This window comes from Prionailurus bengalensis, chromosome D4 (genome assembly GCF_016509475.1).
Source record: "Prionailurus bengalensis isolate Pbe53 chromosome D4, Fcat_Pben_1.1_paternal_pri, whole genome shotgun sequence".
Classification (NCBI taxonomy): Eukaryota; Metazoa; Chordata; class Mammalia; order Carnivora; family Felidae; genus Prionailurus; species Prionailurus bengalensis.
In genome coordinates, this window is record NC_057359.1 from 87,705,438 (window position 1) to 87,726,652 (window position 21,215).

At 58.7% G+C, this 21,215-nt stretch overlaps 1 protein-coding gene across 1 annotated transcript in view; it reads left to right on the forward strand.

Annotated features, from left to right (window-relative positions):
* PTPA (protein phosphatase 2 phosphatase activator) overlaps positions 1–3,052 on the forward strand; it is a 30,913-nt gene extending 27,861 nt beyond the window's left edge. The window contains exon 10 of the mRNA XM_043566156.1: positions 1,522–3,052. Coding sequence (XP_043422091.1) covers positions 1,522–1,599 — 78 coding nt within the window. The 3' untranslated portion in view covers positions 1,600–3,052. The remainder of the gene's footprint in view (positions 1–1,521) is intronic.
* Positions 3,053–21,215: the final 18,163 nt, after the last annotated feature.

The window sequence follows — 21,215 nt, forward strand, 5'->3', positions numbered from 1 at the left end:
CCCTCCTGCTAAGCCGCTTGCCTTTGCAGCTTCTCTTGGAGGAGAGCTAGAAACAGGTTGACCTTTGACCCTTTCTGGAATTCCAGGGCCCTGGGGGCCCCCTTTTACAAACTCCTACCACTTCCTTGATGACGTAAGCACACTGGCAGCTGCCTTTGCCTCTGGCCTAGAGCTGCTGGCTGTTCCTCCTCCCCCCCACCACCACACCAGGGACCACCCCCCGGCTGCCTGCTCCCCACTTGCTCTGCCCTGGGCCCAGCAGTCTGGCTGCGGCCTGGAGCTCTGCTCCCACACTCGGCCTAGTTTCCTGCCCTTCCACTGCACAAAAAGATTTCCCTTTCCCCGCTCACCTCCTAGGCCCCCTTTAGGCCTTGATCAGCCCCCACCTGACACAGGCGCAGCTGGTCTGAGACGTCCTCGTTTCTGTGCCTGGTCACGGAGGTGTGGGGACCTGGGGCCAGTCGTGGCACACCTTTGTCTCCCTCAGTTAGATGGATGTTGAGACCGCAGTCACGGAAGGGGCTCACCTTATCTGAAGCCATAAGTCATGTTCCAACCTAGCCATCCTGGTTATTTTCTTGGTCAAAGGTGTGAGAGCAAATCCTCACATGCCCAGAGCTGCTGCCTGAGAGAGCTCGCCAGTGACCAGGGCCGGTGAGGGGAGGCTGGGAGCTGCCTGCTCCCCCCCCCCCCCCCCCCCCCCCCCCGCCACCGCGCCCTTTTCCTGGACTTGTGTGGTGCTAAGCAGTGCTGGGGCCAGAGGCCAGAGGTGTGTGGCCTGGGGCCCGGCTGCCCATGGACCAGGCCAGCTTCTGTGGTAGGCCCTGCCAATATCCCCATCTCCACCAGAGCCCTGGGCCGAGGTCCTGGCTGGGCTGGGTTCAGGGAGTAGGCCATGCCCCTGTTCAGTGTTCTTGTCCTCTGCCCCATGCACAGGGCTGCTGGGAATTGCCCTGGGGGTGTGGGGATGTTAACTGATTCTTACTGTCTTGCTCTCAAGTGGCAGGATGCCTTTTTTCAGTCCAGAGAACTGAAAATTGGAGAAAAATGGGCTCTGGACCCTCGTCAAGCTTGTGTCCAAACATCCCTACACTTTTTCTCCAGGGCTGGGGCCTGGGCTAGGGGCTCCCCAGTGGTCTGGAGGGTTCTTTTCATGTCTGGTCCCCAGTTCCCCTCCCTCACCGCAATGAGGTTGGGCTGCCTGCTCTCCTTCCCTTCCTTTCTCCCTCTCCCTCACTAAGGAGTGAGGTCTAATTGTCACGGAGTGGGGGTCTTTGGATAGGAGGGGGTGGTCGGGAAGGGGTCGGAAGCCTTGCTTTTCCCTGAAGGCCTGGGTGCTCCTCTGAGATCATCCCCTTCCTGGGCCCTGGGGGGACACTTTGTGGGAACTGTGCTGGTCCGAGCCTCCGGAGGTGTCCGGGGCTCCCCCGGAGGCCCGAGAGGCCGGGTGGGCCCCTGCAGGGGTGCAGTGCAGTCCTCACCTCTGCTCTTCCCCTCCCCCCCCCCCCCCCCCCCCCACAGTGCCTGGAGAAGTTCCCTGTGATCCAGCACTTCAAGTTCGGGAGCCTGCTGCCCATCCATCCGGTCACCTCGTGCTAGGGGCTGAGCATCCGGGGCCACCCAGGCCGCAGTTCCTGTGCCTGCCCTCCCCTGCCCCAGCGCCAGCCGCCCCCGCCCCCTCCCTCTGTTCTTTCTGTTTGCTGAGAGGCTGTCTACTGGGGTGGGTGGTGAGTGTGGGGTTGACGGAGGCTCAGGGCATGAGGCCGAAGGACCCAAAGTGAAGGGAGAAGTGGGCCCCGTCTCCCTGTGGTGGGGAGGGTGTGCTCGGGCCCCGATCCCTCGCTCGGCCTTCCTCTCCTCCTTCCTCTTCTGTCCAGTCCCGTCTGACACCTGGGCTCTTCTGCACCGCTGGAAAGGGGAGGAGTTTGCGGTTTCCATTGCTTTCCTTTCCCAAGGCCTGTGGCCTTTCTAGGGGTTGGAGCGCTTGCTCCCTGTGGGGTGGGTCGGTTTCTGAAGCCATGTTTGGGTGGGTGCCTGGGGGTTCTGAAGGCTGGAGGTGGAGGCAGGCGGCCAGCCTGGGGTGGGGTCGGGGGCCGAGAAGCATCGGCTGTGCTGGCCGGTGACCCTCCCAGCTCCTCTTCACGGCTGCCCCCTGGGCCTGCGGCACCTGTGTCTAGTGCCTCCTCACTCTGGCTTCTCTGTTCTTTGGCCTTGGCTTTGCTGGGTTTCCTGGCCGGAGCCGGTCCTGTCCCCCTCTGCCAGGGTAGCCCCTGGGTGCTCGGGAGGGCCCTGGCAGGGCTTGCCCACTGGCTGATTGGGTGAGGCCTGCCTTTCCAAAGTTTCTCAGGCTGGGAGGGGGTGGCTGAGACGCAGGGAGGGGCTCGGGGCCCGCTCTGGTTGTGGGGAGCCTGGATCCTTCTCACATCTTCCGTTCTGCTCCTAACTCCCTGCCGCTTGCTTCTCCAGGGCCCTTTGGCCCTGTTTGCCTGCCCTTCGGGGCGATGGGCCAGGGGCCACCGGAGCACTCAGCAGCGCCCCCTCCTTGTCCTCCCCTCTCCCTGAACTTACCCACTGGTTCTTCAGGTGAGGCAGCGATGGCCCCCCCCCCCCCCCCCCCAAGCCCAGGCTTTGGCTGTGAGGATGGGCAGGGCCTGGCCAGGTGAGGGGATGCTGACGTGACAGGTCCTGAGTTTTCTTCTAGGGCTGCTCCTGGGCCAGGCTCTTACAGGCTCTCCCCGGCCAAAGTCCAGGCCTGCCCTTCTCCAGACCCCTGCCCTTTATCTGGGTCCACATCCCCTGTGGGAAGGGGGAGCTCCCAAGAAGCACAATTCAGGGACTTGACCCTCACACCTGGGCCGATGGCCTGGGCAGAGGCCAGGACGGGAACCACGAGAGTCACAGAAATAGTTTTCCTAGGAGAGGTCCAGTGCTGGCCTCCCTCCCAGGGCCCAGATCACCGCCTTCCTGGCTCCTCTTGCCCTGCCCCCTCGGCCTCCCCTGGCCCCGTGCGCCTTCATTGCTGTTCGGATTAAAGCCTCTGTTTTGCACCTGTCACCTGTGTGAGGTGTGTCTTTTCATGCCACACGTTTATTGTTTCTCCACATGCCTGTTTGTCTCCCCATCAGGTCCCCTTCCCTCGGGCCATGGAGTCTGGGGCTGGGACTGTTTCAGCTGGTGTCTGGGCTAGCTTTTCCTGGGCAGCCGGTGAACGTGCACCGGTCACCCAAGCAGGCTCTGGCGACTCCTGGCTGTCCCCATCCCCAGCTGCAAGGTCTTGTGTAAGTTATTGAATCTCTCTGAGCCTCAGTTTCCTCGTCTGCAAAATGGGGACCATCACAGGGTGATTGCCAGGAGTGAGTGAAGGATGTGAAGTCCTCCGCCCAGGGCCTGGCACAGAGTAAATGCCCTCGGTCACCATGGCCCTTCTAGATGAAGGCAGCCCCTGTGGACTCCAGGCTTGGCGGGGGAGCCTTTGGACCGCACTTGGTTGCAACCCACGCAGCGGCGGCTTTTAGGGATGCACCCCACCCCTTCTGTCCGTGTCGTGCTGGAGTTGGGATTTGGGGGGCTGCAGTACTCGACGCTTCTTGGACACTTCCTCGGACATACGTGTTTCTGGACTTGGTGTATAGATGAGTCTCCTCAGAGAATGAGCCCTTGGCCTTTCTCCTGGCCTTGGAGGCCTTGCCCAGGAGAGCCTGGTGGCCGGGAGCCAACCCCAGCCAACCTAAGGCCCGCTGCGCTGCTTACTAGCTGAGCGGCCCACGTGATTGACTTTGTGTCTGAGCCTGGTTTCCTGATCTGAAGTATGGGCATAATGATACTCAGGCCATGGATTGTGAGGACCCAGTCATTTCACAAGTGGTTACTGGCCGAATATTCCTTGTTCTAGCGTGGATGACAGCGGCCGACCCCAGAATACCAGAACGTTAGGTAGCGGTGGGTGTTACGAAGCGAATAGCACAGTTCATTAGAGAGGGCGGCAGGCGCGGTTTACTTGAGCTGCAGGGTTGGGAAGGGCACCTCGGAGGAGGCGCGAGTCTGAGTCCTGGAGACAGCTGCAGGCTGAAGGGCGGGGGAGCAGCTGGGAGCCCAGCGCCCCAGTAGGGTTGGGGAGGGTACACACGTGGGTCGGGGAGGAGCAGGGTCTTAGGGGCTCCTCTCTGACAGGATTGGGATTTAGTGTCTGCGTATCCTCCGGGAAGCTGCTGGAGGGCTTTGCCAGTGCCAATGGCCTGGAGCATGTGGGGCAGGAGGGGAGGCGCTAGGACGGTGGGCGACGTGGAGGTGGTGAGAAATGGTGGTCCCATTTGGGCTGTCTTTAGAGCTATCACCGACGGGGAGGAGGGTGTGAGAGCAGCCCCAATTCTCGGCCTGTGTAGCTTGATGCCGTTTACTGAGGCGGGGGAGATGTGGCAAGAGGGATTTGGTGTTGGGGGCCCGGCGGGCATCTGGGTCTGCTGATCTAGAGCTGGGGGCGGGTCCAGCTGCTGAAATAGGCTAGGGAGTGGTCAGCACGCAATGGATCCCGCGCCCCGGGTCACCAAGGCAGGAGTGGGGGTGAAGGCGAGAAAAGAGGGCTGGCTGGTTCTGGGCATGGGGGGTGGGAGACCCTGAAGGTCAGAGCCCTGGGCACGCGGCTGAGAGGACAGCATGGGCCCTGGGTCTTTGTGCCTCGCTCAGGGCTGCTTCAGTGGGGTGGGTGGCGGGTCGAAGAGGGCTGGGGAGGGAATGGGAATCAGACGAGGAGGAGCCCTGCTTCCGCGGCCCCACGAGGGGCTCACGGAAGCACAGAGGTGGGGTCCCCGGTCCAAGCCCACCAGCCTGGAAGGAAGAGCGTGGAGCTGGATGGTCTGGCTGCTGAGCCACACACAACACCCCACTCCCCTCTCGCGGAGCTTTGTCGGAAAGGGAGCAGAGGTGGGGAAAGAGGGCGGGGGCTGGACGTCTGGGAAGGCTTTGCGAGAGGAGGATCATCGGGCCGGTTTGTGCTCCGTGTCCCTCACGTGCTGGAAATGGTCCAGGAGAGGGAGGCTGACGGCAGTGGGGGGCTTGAAAAGGTGCCAGGCTGCTTGTCCCTTAACAGAGGGAAGGCAGACCCTCTCCCCGACTCCCGTGTTGTTCCAGATTCACTTCTGCAAGGAAGTGTGAGCAAGGACATCCGTGGGGTGGGATGGGCGGGAGACGGGGTGTGTGGGGTATAGCTGGACACTGAGCACGTGGGCAGGATCTTCGGTGCAGGGTGGGGAAGCCCACCCAGGACCTGGGTGACGGGACGGGCGCTCAGCGGAAGACGGCTGCATTTCTGTCCCCCCTTGAGGGTCAGTGGGCTTGAAGGGAGCCTGAGTGGGGCTGGCTCCCAGAGCTGGGGGTGGAGGTGTCGCCTGCCCCCCATTCTGGGCCAGAGAGGCCCCAGAGAACACGTTGAACTCTGCAACCGTGTTCCTGGCTCACGGGGGGCCGAAGCCAGGCCGTGGTCATGGGGGGTGGGTGGGGGTTGTCACTAGCGGAACCCCTGGCAGGAGCTGCGGTTGGAAGGAAAGCAAAGGTGTGCCCTAGACCTGCACCCAAGTCAGGCGACATGTTCTTGAGTTTAACAAGCAGTAAGCACATGCTGAGTACATGGCATTTGCAGGAATGGGGAGATGAAAAAGGCAAGATTCTTCCCTTTAGGAAACTTCCAGGGGTGCCTGGGTGGCTCAGTCGGTCAAACGTCCAGCTCTCGATTTCTTTGCCTCAGGTCACGATCTGATGGTTCGGGTGTTCGAGCCCTGTGTGGGTCTCTGCACTAACAGAGAGGGGACTGCTTGGGATTCTCTCTCTTCCTCTCTCTGCCCCTCCCCTGCTTGCTATCTCTCAAAATAAATCAATAAACTTAAAAAAAAAAAAAAAAAAAAGAACTTCTAAACGGAGGCACCTGGCTGGCTTAGTCAGTGGAGTGTGTGACTCTTGAGCTTGGGGTTGTGAGTTCGAGTCCTATAACGGGTGTAAAGATGACTTTAAGAAGTCTTTAAAAAAAAAGAAAGAAAGAAAGAAACTTCAACCTAGTGGGGGAAACAGAGGGATCTTGGGCCAGCCGTGGGGAGAAGCCGGAGGAGAGCTTCCAAGGGGAGCTCAGGTAAGGCTCCAAGGAGGAGATGGCATTTGAATGGGGCCTTGAATGATGGGCAGAGGACGAAGGGCCTTCCGGTGGGGCCTGCTGTGAGCAGAGGTGTGGCGGTGTGGGTCACAAGAGGCCGGGCTGGAAAAGCAGATGGGGGCTGGTCTGCAGAGGGCTCCGAACCTCTGTAAGAGGCTCCCATAATGCACATCCCCTGGACACAACACAACTGCATGTAATTATCAGCAAACCGTATGCTTAACGTCTGTCTGCGCGGCTAGTAGATGGGCCCCAGGAAGACAGGGACCCGCTCAATGCTGGATCCCTGAGCCAGTGAGACTGGTGTGCAGGAGGCACCCTGTAAATATGGTATCAGTTGCCAGGAAGGATGCTTAATTGGTGCCTCTGTGTGTGTGTGTGTGTGTGTGTGTGTGTGTGAGAGAGAGAGAGAGAGAGAGACAGAGAGAGACAGACAGAGACAGAGAAGAGACAGAGCCAGATTGGGTTTTAGGAAGAACTGACAGCTATTTGGGTGCTGGGTCAGAAGCTGGTGCCAGTGATGGGGCTGGGGACTCGGCCCAGGTCAGAAATGTGGGAGGCCGTCTGCAGGGCAGAGAGAGGCCCTGGGCTGGGAAGGGGGAGATCCAGGTAAGACCTGGTACCAAGGGAGAGGGATGAGTTCTCAGGGGCCCAGGGGACCGCCGCTGGGGTGGGTGCGGGTATGCTCAGCTGTGGGGGCTGAGTTTGAGGAGCTCTGTAGGGTAGACATCTGGACCTGGCTGGTGGCGAGCCTGGCAGGGCTGCTGAGACCCAGGTCCCGGTGGGGTGGGGGAGCCTGGGCTGCAGGGGCTTCCAGGAGCCCTTGTTCCCGGGCCCTGCCGGCAGTGCTCCAGCCCCCAAGCTCCCTTCCTTCCGTGCTCTGCGGGTTCCAGCTGCTCTGGCCTCCTTTCTGTCCCTCAGACTCCCTGGACCACCGAACAGTAGGATCTGGCATTCTTCCCAGAACCCCGTTCCCCGCTGGGAATCCGTGGTCATCCTTTAGAGCTCAGCTGAGGCCGAACTTCCTTTGAGAGCCCTTCCCTGGCCCCTGCATCTCCCATGGCCACCTGCCTGTCCCCGCTCTGAGCACTCAGCCCACCCTGGCCTGTGGGGGCTACATGTATGGCGGTGGCAGCCCCAGATCTTTAGGTGGGGGGACGTTAGAGGCGCAGCCACTTAATTGGAAGGTGGGGTGATAAGGGACTGTTTGCAGACACAGCTTCTCTTTACGTGGGGTTCCTTGATGGGGGCTGAGGCCTACCCCTACACACGGCACTAGCCGTCGCTGTTCCTGGCATGTCCGGCCTGTCTCCTGGCACCCCTAGGAGGGTGCCGCACGCTGTGGGGCCTGGGACGCATCTGGGAACGGCCACCACGAGTCCGAGCCTTCCCCGTGGAGGGATGGCGTCGGTGCGGAAATGGGCCACGGCTGCCGGGAGAGTCTGGCGGGGAGAGAGGAGGCTGGGATGCAGGGAGGCCAGATGGCTGGTATGGGGACCTCAGAACAGTTTTGAGGGCCCTGGGGCCGAGGCAGAAGTGTGGAGAGAGAGAGCGCGGAGGAGAGAGAAAGGAGGGTGTGGTCCGGGTGGTCGAGAAAGAAAGGAGAGAGGGAAGCCTTGGGAAACCTGAAGACAGCTGAGGACCCGGTGACCTCGTGGGGCCAGATGGGGCCGGAGAGGCCCAGGTCGGGGCTGAGCTCGTGTCGGTTCACTCACTTGGCAAACGTCGCTGGAGGCTTCTCTGCTCCCAAGCCGGGTGCCGGGCGCTGGGATGCTACAGTGGGCAAGACAGACCGGGCCCTTCCTCCTGGAGCGTATCCTAGCATGACTTGCCCTGATGGGACATCCGAACTGCCCCGTGTGTCCAACAGTTGGGGATTATCAGAAGCAGGACGGAACAGTCCTACAGTGAGCCCTCAGCTGATGCGCGTCTCCGTCTATTCTTCGGGAGAGGCGCTTGCGACCCGTTAGTTGCCAAGCAGGCAAAACAGCTCCAATGACTGCAGGAAAAGTATACCTCCTTTTTGTGAGAAAGCCAACGATCTACATTTTGATCCATCCGTCTCTCTGTCCATCCACACGGACAAAGGGCCGGGAGGCCGTTTCTCCGGGTGCTTATCTTTGGGTGGTGGGGCTGTGAGGGTTTTCACGAAACCCTTACTGCCTTTCCTGCTCCCGAGAAACAGTTCTGAAAATGTTAAACGTTAGTGAACCACAAAAGAAAGAGAAAGTGATTGTGGGTAAGTTTTAACTTTGCCTTTTGGTTTTCATTTTTGAATTTTAAGTCTTTCTGTGGTGTCCACATGCTATTTTGTAGTAGGAAAAAAAAAAAAAGAAACTGATAAAGTGTTTCCCTTAAAGAGCACGGAGTCTGGTGCACCTCTGGCAGAGAGGCAGGAGGGAGAGAAGGGAGGAGGGGACCTACTCAGATATGTGGGACAAAGGATGGGAGGTGAGCTTTCAGCGCAGGGTATGGCTCAGAGCACCCCCCCCCCCCGACCAGAGTTGAGGTGCCCTTCTCCCGTCCCCAGCCTGGAGTGGGGACTGTGGTGGTGATAAACAAGGGAGGAATGGTTCCATTTTCCCAGTGCCTGCAGCCCTACCGCAAAGCCCTACGGCTTGAGTCCCTACTCAGCAGAGGAGCGGAGCCCGGAGCCCCGGCTTCATCCACCACCGCCCTCTGAGCAGGGGGTGTGGAGGGCACTGTGCCCAGCACCACAGGGACCCGGGACAGGACGGGGTCTCTAGGCAACGCAGTGGCAGCGAGGTCTCGGGAATCAGGCAGATCTGCGTGACCTTGGACAAAGGTCTTCACCTCTCTGAGCCTCTCCGGTCTCGCATCTGTGCGTCTCGCCTCTCGGAACCTTGGCAGCGAGAAACTGGCAGGAAGTCGGTGCCCCGCAAGCAGAAAGAAGTGGGAAGTGCGCCCCCCTCACAGGGCGGCCGGCCGTGCCCTTGACTCTGGTCTCAGCGCTCTCCCCTCTATCCACTGCCACCGCTCCGGGACACCAAGCACCCGCTCCGGCTGGACCTGTGCCGACCTCTAGGTATGGGTGTGGACAAGTCCCTTTTCCCTCCTCATTTGCTTGGGACTGTGTTGGGGCTTTTCAGAAGGGACACCGGCAAGGCAGGCGGGAGTGCAGATGCCCCTTCCCCAGATAACCGGAGTCCAGCCTCAGCTGGACCAGGCTGCTCAGACCTCCTCCACTTGGGGGCTTTGGGGGGTTGGTCTGATCTCTGGGCAGACTCTTCTAGGGTCTCTGCCGGGGATGGGGAGTGGAGTGGTCCAGGCGTGCCTGGGCTCTGGAGTCAGCTCTTCTGTTGCCCTTGTGTGACCTTGAGCCAGTGGCTTAACCTGTCGGAGCCCCAGTTTCCTCAGGTATAAATTGGGGACAAATCAATTTGGTCTTACAGGGGTGACTGCACGATCTTTTGAAGGGGAACCAGTCAGTGCAGGGCTCTGCCTACATTAGCTCATTCAGTCTTCACAAGCCACCCGTGGCGGGGGTCGCAGTGACGGAGGCACAGAGGGCGAGGGCGTCCTCGGCAAGAGGTACGCACCCCCAGGCTGTCGGGCCCCAGCACGGACATCCTCGCCACTGAGTTCGGTGATGGCGTCGACTCCCCGTGGAGGTTTTAGAAGGACACAGGAGAGCGTTTAGGGAACGATGGGCCTGACGACAGGGTGGGGGAGGCTTGCTGGTGGGTGTCGAGGGGCCCCGGGAAGGCTCTGAGGTGTAGCTGGTGGGGGTGGGGGGCTTGTCCCATTGCCGCCTGCTGACCCCGGGCCCAACCTCTGGCCTGGACCACGCTGGCCTGGTGAGTCCTCCGTGCACATTTCTTACCCGCCCCCCCCCCCCCATGTCCCCACCTGCCACTGCTGCTCCAGGCCCCAGCAGCTGCCTGCACCCTGACCCTTCAGGCTGTCCCCAAGAGGCCTTGGGACTGGTGGCTCCTGAGCCCAGCCCGTGTGTCTGTGAAGTGCTTAAAAGCATGTCTCACTTCAATCCTCACTATGGGCCGACTATGTCCCCATTTCACAGAGGAGGAAACTGAGACCCTGGTGGGTGAAGACACTGGCTCGCCAGGGAGGTGCTGGTCTCTTTCCTGCTGAAGCTCACACTCCCGTAGCCCCTCCCTGGGCCTTACCTGAAACTGCCGGGTGGCCCTGGCTGCCTTGCGCGGTCGCCACTCAGGCGGCCCGAGAGCCCTCCTCCCCTTCCCCCCCCCCCCCCGCATCAGCGTCCATCCCTCCAGGACCGGCCCCAGACCCTGGCCCTGTCTGAGAGGCACCCACTTCCAGAGCCCCATTTCTTTCCGGGAGGCAGAGCCAGCCACACAAAGACAAGGAAGAGGCAGAATGGCAAGGACAGTAATGACAGTTCTGGCTCATAGCCATGTGTCAGCCTGCAGGACAGCTTTCCACGCGGCCTCACGGAGTCCCCAGGGTGAGCTGAGAAAGTGGCATCACCCGCATCGTAGGGATGAGGAAGCGGGGGGGAGGGGACGCGCACAAGGTCTCCAGCTCACCCCGTGAGTCAGGATGGACCCTGACTTTGTCTGACGCGGGAGCTACGTTGTCAGCATGATGAGGCACTTCCTGCTGGGCAAGAGAAAGACTTCTCTGTCGTGGAAATTGCCTGTGGCCAGTGGGCTCTCGATTGTCCTCCACTTCCGGGCAGCCCATCTCTGGACAGCAACCGTCAGGCCCCAGATCCACGCATTCGCCTCTCTTCCATTCCCCAAAGTCAACCCGCAAACGGGCCCCGTGGGGTCCCTCTCCAGATTATAACCCACATCTGTCCGCTTCTCCCCTGCCTGCCCTGTGTCATCTCAGCCGCTCCCAGCTCTCACTAGACCGGTGTGGCAGCCTCCTCTCTGGTCTCCTGACTCCACTCTGCCCTCTAAGTCCCATCATATTCTTCAAGTGGGCTTCTCACTGCTGGCGGATCAATCCACCACGGGATCTGACTCCTCTGGTCCTTGTGTTCTGCCCCACTTCCTGTGCTCCAGCCACACTGCTCTCCCCCTGGCCCTCTAAGATGCCAAACTCCTTCCTGCCCCAGGGCATTTGGACCTGCTGTTTCCTCTGCTGGGACTGCTCGGGCTCCAGGGTGAGCAGTGGCTCTGTCCGGTAGCTCAGGGCTCAGCTCAAGTGACGCCACCTCCAAGGGGCCCTCCCTGCTTTCTCTGAGTTGCTGCTGAGGGAGCCCCCACCAGGCCAGCTCTTCTCCAACCTGCCTTCTGTTCTAGTTGCCTGTAGGACACTCATCACGATCTGAATTTACTATTGATTTGTTTACTTGGTTATCATCGCTCTGAGGAGAATGTAAAGCTCGGTTGGAGGGCAGGAAGCAGGTTTATTGTGGTCACCAGTGAATCTCCAGGGCCTGGATTAGTGACTGCCCCAGCGTAGGTGGGTGCCCAATACCTATTTGTTGAGTGAGTGAATGAATAGAAAAATCCTAGAAAAATCTGGATAACAGGTGCTAGATGGAGCCCTGGGTGCCGGGTTGTCCCTCCCCGGACAACTCTAATGCAGGAGCTCTGGGACCCCACGGAGGGCCACCCTGGCAGGATGGCTTCCCAGTGTCCTAGGCTCTGGGGTTTTGTGCTTCTGTGGTTCACACGGCACCCTCGAGGCCGACTGTGTGAACTTGGCCTCGAGTAGGCTGGGTTTCAGGGAGATCCCAAAGGGCAGAGAGGCAAAGCGGGAAGGAAAGACACCGAGCGAGAGCTGCCCTGCTTTTGGTAATACAGAGATGCCACCCTGCATCGCAGGGCAAGTGTCCATCCTGGCACTGAAGCCCCTCCTGGAAACAGACCACCCACTTGCCTCTCCACATCTGAGGCCTCCCCCACCCCCACCCCTGGGCCTCCCCTGTTTCATTGATGGAGGCCAGGGTTCATTCACAGCCACCTTCCCCATGCCTGCCTGATCCACAGGAAGTGGGGCCGTTGAGCCAATGGAAGTTTATTGAGCACCTTCCGTGTGTGAGGCTCTGTTCTCTCCAGATGCAGGAGCCAATGAGTTCAAGGGACTGAGAGCAAGGGCAGTGTGGTGGTGGTGGTGGGGGGGGGGAGTTGGAGGGGCAGCAGGCCAGAGTAAGCCCTTTTTTTTTTTTTTTTTAAAGTTTATTTATTTTGAGAGAGGGAGGGAGAGAGACAGAGAGAGTGAGCTGGGGAGGGGCAGAAAGAGAGAGAGAGAGAGAGAAAGAAAGAATCCCAAGCAGGCTCCGCAGGGACGGTGTGTGCCTGACTTGGGGCTCGAACCCATGAGCCATGAGATCATGACCTGATCCAAGATCAAGAGTCAGATGCTGAACTGACTGAGCCAACCAGGTCCCCCCCAAAATTCAGTTTTTTTAATTTAAAAAATGTTTATTTTTGAGAGAGAGAGAGAGAGGGAGAGAGAGAGAGAGTGCAAGCAGGGGATGAGCAGAGAGAGAGAGGGAGACACAGAATCTGAAGCAGGCTCCAGGCTCTGAGCTGTCAGCACAGAGCCTGATGCGGGGCTTGAACTCACAAACCCTGGGATCGTGACCTGAGCCGAAGTCGGCCGCCCAAACGCCTGAGCCACCCAGGCACCCGTCAAAATTGTTTTTTAAGTAATCTCTCCACCCAAAGTGGGGTTCGAACTCACAGTCCCGAGATCGAGTCACACACTCTGCCCACTGAGCCAGCCAGCTGCCCCTGTTCTCCCTTTTAAACTAAGCATAAGGAGTGTGTAGAGAAAGGACAGCGTTGAGGGGAGGAGGGGTTGGTGGCTGGACAGTCCCCATTCCTCTGGGAATGGAATCCCTCTTCCCCATGGAGCACCCCTTGGGAGGCACTGAGGTGGGCTGACCAATCCCCTAGTCTTGGGGATGGACACATGCCCAGACCTGACCAATCAGAGGGCTCCTGCCTCCTCATCTGCTGTGATTGGTTCAGAAATGAGCATGTGACCCAGGCTGTGCAGGTGAGTGCGATCCGTGGTACTTCCTGTTGGCGCTATTGGGTGGATGCCCCTTGTGCCGGGCTTCTGGGACGGTGTTGTCCTGGGGACGCTAGTGGCAGGGCCAGCTGTGTCCTTGTGGGGCCCAGCCAAATGCGGGGCCCTTTGCCGGAAAAGCGGGAAAAAGTGCCATTGAAAATACATAGAACGCTTTTACTTCTACAGGCTCTCTCCCAACTTGTCACGGTGTCTTCTGTTTGCTGCTTAATGTCATTCTATGTAAAGAAAAATAAAAATTTTAAATGACTAGCATGAATTTTACCATTCATCTCCATATTGTGCAATAGCGGTTTTAAATGCAAAACCAGAGCGTTTCGTTCCTGTGCAGAATCGCCAAAAGGATACAATTTTTTATTTCGCGGCTTGTCCCCGAGGGTGCCTTGAGCTGGCCAGAGAAGACAAACACAAGGCAGTCCCGGGAGGGCTACAGGAGGAGGAAGAAGATCCTTGACCACACAAAGCTGCTTCAGGGAGTGCTATTGGGCTTGGGGATACTGCAGACCCTCCCAGGCACCCTGCCACCCCTGCCACGGGTGCCCAAGTGCATGCTGCCAATCCTGGGCAGTGATGGCCGCTGGCACACCCCCGATACCTGACCCCCACCCTCCCTGTGCCTGTACCCGGGGTGGAGGGCGTCAGTGGAGGGGGAGGCCAGGCGGGGCCACGGTGCCAGGGGGTAAGGGGGAGCTGAGAACCTGTCCCGGGGAGGCAGGGAGGTGGCAGGAGGCAGGACAGCACATGGCTTGAAGCTCCAAGTTCTTGGCGCGTGCTCCATTGTCCCATCAGATGTCACTTACAAAACACAGATTCAAAGACAAATGGTTATGGATTTCAAGACAGCAGCTGCAGAGCGTTAAACCCCAAGCATGGGGTCCTTTGAACGTGAGGCCCTGTGTGACCACACTGGTCACAGGCCTGTGAAGCTGGGCCTGGCCGGTGGCCATCTTGCCCACGCCCCAGAGCAAACTGAAGGAGAGGCCAAGGAGAGACGGGATGTCCATCCATTCGGAATGTCTGCAGGCCAGAGATCTAACTGCCTTCCCCACGAGGACCTCTTCTGTTCTCAGCCAGGTCCTTTATCTGTCTCAGAACTCCAGTTCTTTCTCGGGAGAAAGGGAGGCTTTATTCCTCAGCCTTCCCAGCATTCCCCAGGCCGGTTGATGTGGGTGTAGGAGAGCCTCAAGTTCCACCCCGGGTTGTGTGTGTGTGTGTGTGTGTGTGTGTGTGTGTCGTGTCCTGGAGGGTGACTGGACGTGGGGGGGGGAATCAACCTGGGAAGGGTGCATGGGAATGTTCAAGAAACTTCAGGAAATGACTGGGGTGGGGGCAAGAGGGGGAGGGGTTAGAGATGGAGGGGACTGGGGGTGGGAAGGGCCTGGCTAGGGGAAGGCAGGCCATGTCTCACCAACTGTTTTCCCTTTAAACCACTCCTTAGGGGGCGCCTGGGTGGCTCAGTGGGTTAAACCTCAGATGATTGATTTCAGCTCAGATCATGATCTCACAGGTTGTGGGATCGAGCCCCGCATTGGGCTCTTTGCTGACAGAATGGAGCCTGCTTGGAATTTTCTGTCTCTCCCTCTCTCTGCCCCTCCCCAACTTGTGCTCTCTCTCTCTCTCTCTCTCTCTCTCTCTCAAAATAAATAAATAAACATTAAAAAAAATTAAAAATAAGGGCGCCTGGGTGGCTTAGTCGGTTAAGTATCTGACTTCGGCTCGGGTCATGATCTCAAGGTCTGTGAGTTCGAAGCCTGAATCGGGCTCTGTGCTGAGAGCTCAGAGCCTGAATCCTACTTCAGATGCTGTGTCTCCTCTCTGCCCCTCCTCCACTCATGTTCTGTCTCTCTGTCTCTCTCCCTCAAAAATAAACATTAAAAATTTTTTTTGAAAAAATAAATAAATAAAATGAATGGGACAGATAGCCCATCCACTCATCCATCCATCCATTCATTCAGTCACCAAGCATACATCCTGAATGAAATTGTTAAACACACCTTGGGTAAATGTTGACTGTCGGGTATAGCCAGACCTTGAAGATACTTAGGCACCTTCCTGGAGACTAGCATATTTGAAAACACGACTGCCGATCATGGAAAGACACACGCACACAAAATCCAACAAAGTTTAAAGTGTATGGGGCACCCTCTCTGCCCTCCTTCCCTGGCCTCAGAGTTAAAAAGATCTCAGCGTGGGTCTCTCTGCAAAAAGATACATCATCGGAATTCTTTGATCGTCAATTTTGTTCGGAGTCAGTAGAGTCAGTAGAAAGCCTGTCCTGCATCTTGCAGTGAAAGCTTATTATCTGCGCAGAGCTGAGTGGTGACAATATCAAAACTCTTGCTTACCGGGGACCTACTGTATACCAGGTGAGGTGTTCTAGAAGGCTCACTGCACAGGTGAGTTCTCATGCACATCCTCATTTTGTGGACAGGGGACTGGAGATTTGGAGAGGGGAAGTGAAGAGCCTGTCGTTCCCTAGAAAGTGACAGAACCCAGTTTGCACTCCGGCCCGTGTGGCTCTGGAGGCTGAACTGGCACCACAAGGCTGGGCTCCGGACGGGCGTCCCCAGTGGGGGTGGCCTCGGGAAGCCCTCGGTTGCCAGGCCTTAGGTGTGCTGGTCCACCTTTGCTCATCTGGTATTACAACTTCCGGGGAGGGGATGTCACACAAGGAACACTCATGCGGCCCTGGGACAACCCTGCCACCGTCCCTCTTTGCTGAGGGTCCTTGGATGCCTGCGTCTATGGGGCTCAATCCATTAGGAGGAGGGACAGAGCTCCAACTGGCCTGGAGCCTCAGCCTGCCCGGCGCGACCAGGGAAACTGACCCGGACTGTGGTTGTACTGGTTTATCTCCTCCCTCTGCCCCTCCCCCCACTGACCTGGGGAAAGGAAGGAAGTTCCTATGCCAGTAATCATACCATTTCTCGGGTGCTTGCTGGGTGCCAGACACGGCTCCAAGTTCCTTCGTGGGTCATAACCGCATCCTCCCGTCCCTGCCTTCTTTTCTGGTCCCATTTCTTGCCACTGACCCCCTTGCCCTCTGCCTCGGCCATGCGAGCTGTCTTCCTGGGCCTCCCACACACCGAAGTAGCTCCTGTGTATCTTTGTGCTGCTGCTGCCTCCTGGACTGCTCTTCCGCTGTCGTCTGTCCGGCTGCTGTGGTAGAGACTTCTAGTGCCCCACCACCTGTGCCTTGCCTTGCCTTCCGAGGCCCCCAAGAGCACTGCCCTTGCCGGGCCCCTGGCGGTTAGGCAAGTTCGTGCGACTAATCCTGGCCAATTGGCTGTGAGTATAGGTGAGGGAGATCACTTCTTTTGTTTGTTTGTTTTTTTTTTAATGTTTTTTATTTATTTTTGAAAGAGAGAGGGAAAGAGTGCAAGCAGGGGCGGGGCGGAGAGAGAGGGAGACAGAGGATCCGAAGCGGGCTCTGCACGGAGCCCGACGCGGGGCTTGAACCCGCGAACCAGGAGATCACGACCTGAGCCGAAGTGGGTCCCTCAGCGGACTGAGCCACCCAGGCGCCCCGAGGGGAAATCGCTTCCTGACTGAGGTGATGAAGGGCCCTTGCGGGACTCTGTACTCCTGAATCACTGAGTCGCCTCGTGGACGACAGCAGCCTTCGGAGAATCGTCAGTTTAGCGGGATTTTGCAGGGTCAGGAAATTCATCTTCGTTGTGCCAAATCTCCGAGATTTGGGGATTGATTTGTTACCACCGCAGAGCCTCTCCTATACTGACTAATCCAGCTGACCCGTCTGGGTCTCAGCGCAAATGTCACACCAACTCGGAAGTGGTGCCACGCCCCCTTCTCCCTAGTCCCGTCTGGCCCTGTTTTATTTTTCTGTCACATGTAACTTAATGTTTATTGGTTTCGTTGCTTCTTGTCTGTCTCCCCTACTGGAATGTAAGCTCCCTGAGGACAGGGCCCTTGTCTATCTTGTTCTCGGCTGTGTCTTCGCTGCCTGGCACCTATAGGTACTCGATAAATATTTGAATGACTGAATGCATGGATTTTTCGAATGAATGAGTAAAACAGGCAGATGACCGTGCTTATAGGTGGCTGTGGTTTTTTTTTTTTAATTTTTTTAATGTCTTATTTATTTCTGAGAAAAAGAGAGACACAGAGTACGAGCAGGGGAGCGGCAGAGAGAGAGGGAGACACAGGATCGGAAGCAGGCTCCAGGCTCTGAGCTGTCAGCACAGAGCCTGACGTGGGGCTTGAACTCGGGAACCGTGACATCATGACCTACCTGAGCCGAAGTCGGGCACTTAACCGACTAAGTTGCCTCAACCCAGGCGCCCCTACTCCCCTCCTCTTAACTCTATCCCTACAGGTGAGGGAATGTGGGCTTGCTGGGAGAGCGACTCAGCCCAGGTCTCAAGGTAAGCCTGTGGCCGACCCAGAGCCTGCCCCTCGGTCTCCAGACTCCTGGTCCAGTGCTCTTTGGCCTAAGTTGCTGCAAACGTTTCTCAAGCACATTTGCCTCTTACAACCCTCCTCTCCAGGTAATCTAGCAACTCTGGGCGAATCATTCGGTGATGATTGATGGGTAGGACGGGGTGGAGCTGGGCCAGGGGTCAGAGGTGAGAATTAACAAGGCTCCCTCCAGAAGGCCTCTTCAACAACATCCTCGAGATGAGCTGTCGTTTTTTGTCTCAGGCTTCTTTTAACAAAGACAGAGCGCAGGAGGGCGAATTCTGGCGAATCAAGGCTTTTTGGTGCGTGTTCTGTTTGTCAGGGGGGAGCCTGGCCCAGACAGGCTGAATACAGCGGCTCCCCCCGCTCTGCTCCGTAGCATGCCGTCCATACATCGATTACGGCACCTGTCACGTCACATTTTTCTCCGACACATGTAGTGTTAGTTTTTTTCTTCTAAGTATATGAAAGTGATACGTGCTCACTGCAGAAAATCTGGAAAATCTAGAAATGTATGAAGGATCAAACAAAGCTTGTCTGTAAAGTCCGCACCTAGTAATAACCACTTAAGTATTTTGGAGCTTCTAGTCAGCCTTTTTTTCACCTGCATGTGAGAAAAGATCATGTTACCTGTACCCCGCCCCCCCCGACGACGATGTCCCCAGACCCCACCAGCTGCGTGTCCGTGTCTGAAGGTGGGTACGATAACCTCAGCATGGCCCTTCCCCCTCCATCCCTACTGGCCAGACCCCTTCATCACCCCAGCTTCCCCTCAAAGCCTTTGCAGTGGTCATCTGGGAGTGCCTGGAAGGGCCACACAGGAGTTCCAGCCAAGTTCTTCCAGTTTGGCCTCCTTGCGGCTGGCTGTTCGCTGCCCTCAGCCCCACAACGGTGGCCCATGTCACTATCCCTGCCGAGGAGCCTGCTGGGAGAACCCTGCCCCCCTGCCCTGGGGGCTGCAGCCTCCCTTCCCCTGGGGGTTCCCCGAGGGGCAAACCTGGGAGGCACCAGATGGCCCTGGAGCCTCCTTAGCCTGGCTGGGAGCTAGGAGCAAGGAGAATGTTCCTCCCTCAGGGCTGTGTTGGCTGCACTTAGTCACCAAGCCCTGAAGCAGCCATGCCTGTGTCCTGGGTCTCCCCAAGTCCCACAGCTAAAAGCGTCCTTTAGCTTGGCTTGTAGCCCCTCTCTCTGGACACCTCTGGTCTGTCACCGGGTACCACCCTCCTTGAGAAGAGCGCCCCTTCTCTGCCCAGGAGCTTCCCGTGGGGGCTACCAACCACCCTCCTACCCTGGCCCCAGGTTGGGGACAGAACACAGGCTTGGGATATGACAGTAAGAGGACAGTCTCAGTCGGGTGGCAAAGCTGGGAGATGGGAAACCAGCAGCTGCCGTCTATAGCTGTAGTGAGAAGTGGGTCTGTAGTCGGGGAGTGGGAATCTGAAGTGCAGAGAAGAAAGTCACAGGACACACACACACACACACACACGCATGCATACACCATAAAAGCACTCAGATCTCAGTGCCCTGCTCAGTGGCTCTCTTGGGAACCCTGGGCATCCCCAGCCCCTGGCTTCTCTGGAGGGCAGCCTGGAGCTCCCTGAGGATCTGGACTGTCATCCCAGCAGCTCTATGTTGCTGGGAGCGCCGCTTGGAGCCTGGCTCAACCCTACGCCACGTATCAAGGGCAGCAGGATCTGCGGTGTTCTAGGAGCTGGGGGAAGTGTGTGTGTGTGTGTGTTTGCATGTGGTGGTGGTGGTGGGGGACCTAGGGAAATGAGCGAGAGGTTTGCTGGAGTTCTGGCTTCCAGAGCTGCTGTGCTCTGGAAGCGCCCCACCCCATCACTCCCTGGGTCTCCCTACCTCCCCAAGCAGCACCCCGACTCCTGCCTGGGGGCTCTTGTGGGGTCTGTCTTGGCCTTTGTTTTGCTGGAGAAAGAGGGGCTTGTCTGTGGATCTGGGTCTGTGGACTTCTGGATGGACTGCCTGCCTGCCCCCTTCCCCCTTCCCGGGGACTGTCATAACCGGGCATCCTCCACAGCCCCCCAGCCTTTCAGTCTGTGCTACGCACGGGAATATTAGTCTCTCAGGATGTTCTGGGTGGGCATGATGCGTGCTGTGCAGTACCCTGGGGGTTTGAGTGAAGATGCTGCTTAGAGCGTCTTGTGTTGGGGACAGTGTGGCCGGGTGTGGTTCCCTCCCCACCCCCCCCCCCGCACCCCCGCGTGTTGGGCAGCATAGTAGCAAGTGCAACTGTTTTGTAAGGAATATCTTAGCGTGAGATGTAGATCGCCGGTGGGTTGTGTTTTGGGTCACTGCCTATTATGCTCGGGGCATTAACCCTTTGCGTGGATGCCTGAGTCCTGAAAAAATAAGGCGGGGGGGAAGGGTACCTCCCTTCTGGGGGCTCTCAGAGCCCTCCATTCGCCTCCCTCCACCAGTTAGAACCCCATGTGCTTGAGGCTCCTGGCACTGCTGAAGCTCAGAAAACCTGGCAAAAAGGGAGGGGAACGCTGGTCCCGGGATCCGGTTGGGTCCACGGCTCTTGTTTGGCAGCTTACCAGCCGCACTCCTCTGCCGTAGGCCTCCGGGCGACGGATGGGGCGTGGGGGGGGGGGCGGGGCAGGATCCCAAGCCCCTTGGCTGGTCCCTTCCCGTGCCCGGGTCCGCGCTCCCAACAAAGGCGACTGGACCACGTGCCCCCTCCTCGACGCGGGCCCGGAGTGGCGACGCCCGCGGCCCGGGGCTCCCGTTCCAGCCGGGGCTGCCTCCGGCCCGGGCGCTGAGCCCCAGGTGGGCGCGGAGCAGCCCCCCGCCCCCCGGCGACCCGGCCGCTGGCTGCTGTGCCTCGCCCACTCCCAGCCGCAGCCGCTGCAGCGCCCGGGAAGTGGCGCTAGGGGGAGCTCTGGCAACTGGCTTGGTGGATTGAAGCAAAACCGTGCATCAAACAGCTTTCCTGGTACTTCCCTGTGCAGCAGGGAGAAAATGGGGAGCGGGGAGACGCACTGTTCCCCCTCCCCAGCAGCTCCAGACTCTTCCCGTGGGAGGCCGAGAAAACAGCCCTGGGGGGGGGGGGTGGTGGTGGGGGGGGCGCTGGGGTGGAGGTGCCGTTCCTCCCCGTAACTCACGCCTCCCTAGTCTCTCTCTTCCCCCGCCCCCATCGCAGACCTTCGCGGCCCCCCGCGCTCTGGAGTGTCCCCGAGAACTTCGCCTCGCGCGACACGGGGACCCGAAGCCGAGAGGGCCCCTGGGACTGCCGTGCGTCCTCCTCTCAGAGGCTGGGGTGGGGCCTCTCGGCGGCAGCCCCTCCAGTCGCTGCTGGAGGCGTGAAGCAGGGGGCAGGAGGGGGTGGGGTGGGGGCGCCAGTCGTCCGGAGGGGTGGCTTGCGCAGGAAAGGGGAGCGCAGGGGTGAGAGAGGGAGCGCGAGAGCACTGGGGAGAGCAGCCAGAGCCGGAGGGACACCGAGAGACACTGTCAAACAAACAGCAAGCTGCCACTTGGCTTTTTTTTCTTTTTCTCAGTCTTTCTTTCCTATCCCCTATTTGTAAAGCTGGAACCACCCCCGCGCGCCCCCGGGCCGGAGCCGCGGCTCCAGATGTGAATTTGGTTCCAGTGGGGAGAACGCGAGCTTCCTCGGGGCCTTGGCACATTCTCCCACTCTGAGGTC